Source organism: Ascaphus truei, chromosome 14 (genome assembly GCF_040206685.1).
Source record: "Ascaphus truei isolate aAscTru1 chromosome 14, aAscTru1.hap1, whole genome shotgun sequence".
Taxonomy (NCBI): domain Eukaryota; kingdom Metazoa; phylum Chordata; class Amphibia; order Anura; family Ascaphidae; genus Ascaphus; species Ascaphus truei.
The window spans coordinates 832343-839270 of NC_134496.1; the positions used below are offsets into that span (position 1 = coordinate 832343).

At 40.9% G+C, this 6928-nt stretch overlaps 1 protein-coding gene across 1 annotated transcript; it reads right to left on the minus strand.

Annotated features, from left to right (window-relative positions):
* Positions 1-297: 297 nt before the first annotated feature.
* Positions 298-1317, minus strand: LOC142466238 (putative G-protein coupled receptor 148). Its single transcript, XM_075571173.1, has one exon. It carries the CDS (start codon positions 1315-1317, stop codon positions 298-300), a length of 1020 nt encoding a protein of 339 aa, XP_075427288.1.
* Positions 1318-6928: the final 5611 nt, after the last annotated feature.

The following is a 6928-nucleotide window of genomic DNA, read 5'->3' on the forward strand; positions in this document are numbered from 1 at the left end:
AAGAATGGTATAATTATAAGGCAAAAAAAAGTCTTAAATTGTATCAAATTGTATTCAATTTCTTTCAATTGGATTTTTTCCTTTAATACATCTGGTGCGGGTGATGTATCAAAGTGCCCCAGTTGTAAAACTAGAGCACAATATATGCACCATACTGTATTTATCAAAGCAAAACATCCCATTGTATCCATGGAACCTTATTCTTTGATAAATCTTATGCAGTTTTTTTGCTCCAGTTCTGCAGCTGTAAGACTGATACTGTACATAGCCTCCTACATGTCTAAGGTACAAACGTTCTTAATTTGACATAACAGGTGCAACTAGACTGTGTTTCTTCAATCTGAAAAAGAGCTTCAGTGAATGATATATTTCTCTATATCGAAGCCCATAAAAACAAGGAGATGCAGCTTTTGGCAAAACTATTAAAACATTGCAGATTGTCATAGTTACCCATAATCCTGTTCTGAGACCTATAACATTGTTAATATACAATAAGGATTCTGCTAGAAGAAGTAAAAGGGGGCTAAAGTAAAAGAATAATATGGTATGATGCATCACAAATGTGATATTAGCTCTGGAGGAAACACTTTTCCATATTCCAGTTTCTCTTGTTTTATAACACAGAACTGCATAACAGCAAAGTATCAATGAAAAGCACAGCAGAAAAATAGTAACAAATAGAATGTAACACAACTTGATTGTATCATCTCCGTGTAAAGTCATTACAAGAATTACAGGTAGAGAACATAACTCAAGTGGACATGGTCCTGGTATTTGAGTGAAGTACAAGGCTAAAAACACTATTGCTGGGAAGAAGCAAGATGAGAACCAAAGTAACGCTATTAGCTTCTTAGTTCTTGAAGGAGGCAACAATGACACATAGTGCAGAGGCCACAGAATTGCCAAATATGTGTCCACAACCATTGCAGCTGCGGTGAGAACTCCTCCACAGTAGGTAATGGCGAGCAAAAAAAGAAGCAGCACACACAAGTGTTTGGGAAGCTTCATGTTCATCACATTACAAATGGCAGTCAGGGTGTAGAATAGCAAATATATTAAATCACAAACTAGAGCATTTCCCAGGAGTAAGAATCTCGTCTCTTGACGTATGCTGAAGTTAGTAAAAATTGCAAACAAAATAGAAGGTATAACGAAAATTGCTGCAACAAAACCGACAATAGGAGGAATCAGAAACATTTTCATTTCCCAATAGGAGGGGTGGATAATCCATTCCCGAAGCATGTACTGAGACGATTTATCCAAATTCATAGAGCGATTGGAGTAACTTTCTCTTTGTAACAGCAGTGAGGCATTCATTATTCTTACCAGGCTGCATTCTGAAGAGTTCATGTCCTTTAGCCTTACGAATAATAATCACCGATGACCCAAGCTTCTTCCAGATACAGTAGATGTACTGTAGTATTACATTTGTATAATATGTTACAAAAAAATCAACTGTTTCCTGTTGACAAGGATTTGAAAATATTGCCGACAATCCGTGAAATCATATTTTCATATAATAAACATCGTATTAGATCAGCCACTTCTTTCAAAGCTCTGTGTCAAAAACAACACTGCATTAGTGAATGATTTGGTTGTCTATGATGATCAATTTAAGCTTGTTCTCTGCCATTACCATAGAAAAGTAACAGATGGAATATCTGCTTGATTAAACAGATAAATCAGATAAAATGGAACATTCCATGCGTGCTAAGCCATAAACATGATCAGATGAGACTTTTTAACCATTACAGATAGCAAGGTATTGATTTTATTTAATGTAAATCAATATCATATTTATATTTTCTTCTTAGGTATAACCACAAGCGATGGGTTGTTTAATATAGATTCTCCCATGCAGTACAAAGCACAAGATATTTGACATGAGTCTTGACCATGACAAGTCAAAATGTGCCGTCATTTAATTTTTTTTATACTATTTGGGTGTCAAATTGTTTTAGGAAATTATTTTGATCTTTCTGTTTGCATTACTAACATGTCTCCAATTACTGTATGTAGAAAACTTTTCAGCATGTAATATAGAAGGGCAAAGCTAAAAGGGGACAAGTGAAAGATTACTTTATGATTGAGTCTAGGATATTTTAGCTTCAGTGGGATAGCTTTTTTTGATCATTAACAGACATGCATTTTGAATTGTCACTGAGCAGTAATGGTTATAGCATTTCAGAGAATATACTGTAGCCCCAGAAAGTTTCACGTTGTACAATGAGACCAAAAATATACAGCATTCTGGTCCCATTTTTTTTACCCACAGCAGCTATGCTATATTGCTGGACCTCACAAAAATGTTTACATAAGTCTCACTGTTTACATACTGTGTGCCATATAATCATTTTAAATGCATACTATTTGCACAGTGCTGTCACAATCCAATTACCAATCCTTCTAATGGCAAGGAAAACACATTTCTAATATCAATACTGATAACAATCAACCGTGTGGATCCCTAGATATTGTTGCTTTTAGTAAACCATTATAGGAAAGTTAAGATAAATATTATTATTCATCTTTATTATTTGCTGTGTTTGAAAAATATGGATTTTATTGTGTTTGCCCCTTCTTTTCCCTATTAGCGTGATAGAAAAAGTATTATTTTAAGATATGTTTATTATTATTTTTACAAGCTTTTCTATTATAATTTTCTTGTCACTTGCGTATTAATACAATGGACCTGCCTGGCTGGGATATTTCATTTCTGAATGCTTTGTAAAGGGGCATAATTATGTTTACTTCCCTTCCATCTATTGCCTGTTTAATGCAAGATAAGATCTTGTCTGTCTTTGCAGCTACTGCATGACTTTGGGCACTATTGCTAAGCCTGCTGTCTACAGTACTCCTAAATCCATCTACATCAAGGATTCCCCTAATTTTTCCCCATTTAATTTGTAAGTTGCCTGTTTATTTTTGTCATTTACCTGCCCAAGTTTCCAGTCTCTCCAAGTGCTTCTGGAGAGAAATTACATCCTGCTCTGATTCTACTATCTTACAAAATTTACGGGGCCATGCACTAAGCGGCGAAAAAGTGTTTTCGGCAGGGGTTTGAGCTCGCCATGTTTTGTGCGTGTTGCCCTCACAGTATGCAGGAATGGCCGAATCCCTGGTGAATCCTGCGAGAGCAACATTTCCAAACATGGCGATTAGCCAGTGACGAAACCGTCTGCCTGCCGATAACATGCCAATAAGGCCTCCCCTGCCAAGATCAGCCTGCAGCAGAGAGAAATCCGTCACTCTCTCTACGCAAACATTGGCACAAAAAAAAAAATTAATAACATTTTTATTCATAGTGTAGATGTGCAGGGAGTCTCCGGAGCTGAACTGCATTGATTTCAGGTCCGGGGACCCCCTGCTTCCTGAGATACAGTCCCCGTTATGAGGTGCCGGTATCCCTTTGCATTTAAATGTCTTGATCACGTGACCGCGGGATTTAAACAAAGCAGAGGGATACCGGCACCCCATAACGGGGCCTGTATCTCGGGAAGCAGCGGGTCCCCAAACCTATAGCCAATGCGCTTCACCTCCGGAGACCCCCTGCACATCTATACTATGAGTAAAACACACATATCAATAAACAATAATTTATTACCGTAGCGGCTATCCACTATGGTAATGAAGCAGCATTAATGTATTTTTAATAATAGTGTTCCCGAGTTACGGGGCATCGGGTGCCAGTGTCGCCACCATCTTTATAGCGTCCAAGACGCGACGATACGATACGACATAATAGCATGTGTATTGGGGACAATTGCCCCCAATAATCATTGCAATATACAACACACCCCCTGTGCCACGAACAACCCTTATATTGATTTGGATAATTTGGATCAGACCAAAACGTCTTCAGAGTATCTGTCCCCGTCCAGATTATTTTCCTACGTAGGTAATGCGTGCACTGAGAAAAAATCACGCTGACACACATTCAGAATGATAATGTCTGACTTTATTACTACACAGCCTGCGTTCATATACAGGGGCTGTAGGGGAGGGGGTTTGTATGCAAAAGAGCTGTCTCAGTGGTTCTTTGCCTCATTGGTTCTTTGTTAGGTCTTGTCCTTGTATGGTCTTGTTGTTATGATTTATGGTCTTGTTATTGTAGGTTTTCTTGGACACATCAGCATTTGAGTGGAATTCCTCGGTGCCATCTTCCATACTTGATGGGAGGGGTAGCTGTGGTAGCCATTTTGAGTAAGGAATCATAGCAAGGTACACATTACAAAGAAAGAAGAAATAGGCATTTTATCCAATCCATCACAGTCCCCCCTTGAAATGTCTATTTCTGAGTCTGTCCCTAGATGTATACTAACTCATCTGTCCAGATGTGCCTGGGAACTCTTTTGTGCTGTACGTTAGACGAGTCATGGCTTGTCCATGACCCCCCTTGCCAAAGACTTTGCACATAAGGAAGTCAGATGCTGTCCCTATGGGTTTATACTATTGTACTTAACTGGGAGGGACTGTAACGGAGTAAATGGACCATCTTCCGAGAGTGGAGTATTATTATCTGACTGCAGAAAAAAAAGGGTAGGAGTGCTATTGTCAACAGCTTTGGTCATAAACTTTTTAAAACATGGGAGAACACAGCAGACAATAATCACAAACAAAACAAAAATAATAACTATTGCGACGCCTATTTGGGCAAGAATCTTTTGCCATCCCGTCTTTCCTTGCTAGACCATTTTGTGGTCGGTATCCCCAATCTGTTCCCGTGTTCCATCCTACTACTCCCCAGTAATTACATTCCTGTCCCCAGTAGGAATCCGTTACACATATATAAGTAGACCTGAAACCGACATTGCTGTATCGATTACATTGCCAATGTGTTGAGGGGCAGCGGACTATATTACAATAATCAAAGGAGAAGGTAGCTACATGAGTATTGGATGAATTATACCAAAACATGACTACCCCTTCATGTTGGGTGATAGAAATCTTTTGTGCCCCCCCCCCCTAGACCCAACAAGCAAAAGATATATACTGCACCGACACACTTTATTCGAGCAAATACCCAGTATGTACCTGGCAGATACCTGGAATGCGCCGCTCCTCACCTCTGACAAGCCCCGTTGCGTTTGCCTTCCCAGCCTGGGTTCATGCCTGGCTGACGGGCGGCTGATCTGTTAAATGATAATGATTAGGATTTAATAGGCTGCAATGCTTCGCGTGTCTACCAGATGGCATAAATTCATGAATTGTAATGCAGTATATATATATATACTGTGCAGTATTGCAGCCAGCGGGAATAAAATGCTTCAATCCCTGCCTGGAAAATAACCCAATGCACTCGGGCAGAAAACAGTCACAAACCTCAATACACCCGGGTATACCCGAATTCGTGGGACTAGCCGAGCTCGAATAAAGTGTGTCGCCAGTGTAGCATCATTTTCCTTCTGAGATGTCCTCGTTGGGAGCTGGAACCTTCTTGCAATGAGAGGCGTGTATCCAGGTGTTCTTGCCAGCTAGTTTGACTGATGTGGCTGTGGTCAACAGAACTTGGAAAGGACCATCATATCTGGGCTCTAGGGATGGTTTCCTTACAAAAATCACGAGTACCCAGTCTCCGGACACGAGTCTATGAGTCCCGGTATCTAGATCTGGATCTGGAATAGAAGAAAACACTCGACCATGCATATTGGTTAGTTCTTGCGCTAGGGCAGTTACATATTTGGTCAAAACATCAGACTGCATCTGTAACTGCTGTGGGTAGTAACAACCAAGTTTGGGGGCAGTACCAAACAGTATCTCAAATGGGGATAGAGCATGTTCCCCTCGTGGGGTGTATCAAACACTGAACAAAGCAATGGGTAGACTATCTGGCCAGGGCATATTTGTTTCCTGGGCCATTTTCAACATCCTAGTTTTCAGTGTGCATTCATTCTTTCTACCTTTCCGCTACTCTGGGGATGGTATGGGGTGTGGAAAGCAAGGGTGGTCCCTAGCGCGGACCAAATTTCTTTAGCTAATGTAGCAGTGAAAGCAGGGCCTTGGTCGCTTTCTATTACTTCAGGTACCCCATATCTACAAACCACCTCTGTCAGGAGTTTTTTTGCTGTTGTTTTCGCAGTGAGATTGGTGACAGGATAGGCTTCTGGCCATCCTGAAAACATATCTACAATTACTAACGCATATTCAAAACGGCCCGACTTTGGCATCTGAATATGGTCAATCTGGATACGCTGGAAAGGGTATAAGGGCCTTGAAACGTGTTTCTGCGGTGGTTTTTCCACACGTCCTGGGTTACACTTTGCACAAATTGTACATAATTTGCAGAAATTACTAGTCATTGGGGTAATTCTAGGCGCCACATAGTATTTGTCGATCAGTGCATTCATAAGAGTCTTCGAGAGATGTGCTGCTCCATGTGCACATTGTTCCACAGCAGGATACAGTGCCCGTGGCAGACAAAGTTTCTTTTTGTACTCGTAAATTCCTTCTTGGGGTGATGCACCTCTTTTCTTCCAGCTTTCCTTTTCTTCCTTTGTTGCAGATTCTTGCAACTTCTTCAGATATTCTCGATTTACTGGGAGGTTCTGCATTAACGGAACCATCCTTGTCGTGTCCACTCGATCTTCCACTTCTCATATCCCGCTGGCAGCTTGTTTTGCCGCAGCATCCACCAGATGGTTTCCTCTGGCTTCTTCTGTGTTCAGTTTCCCATGGGCTTTTACCTTCAGGATGGCCACATGGCTTGGAAGGAGTAGGGTGTCCATCAGAGCTTGTATGGCTGAGCTGTGTTTCACTGGTGTTCCTGCTGCTGTCAGAAATCCCCTGGTTTGCTAAATGACTCCAAAATCGTGTGCTACACCAAAGGCATATCTAGAGTCAGTGTAGATATTCGCCGTTTGTCCTTCTGCCAGTTTACACGCTGCAGTGAGAGCTTGTAGTTCGGCCTCTTGTGTGGATGCTGTTGACG

Bases quoted from the DNA above. Each gene is read 5' to 3' on its own strand.
- LOC142466238 (XM_075571173.1), bottom strand. From the start codon at position 1,317: ATGAATGCCTCACTGCTGTTACAAAGAGAAAGTTACTCCAATCGCTCT.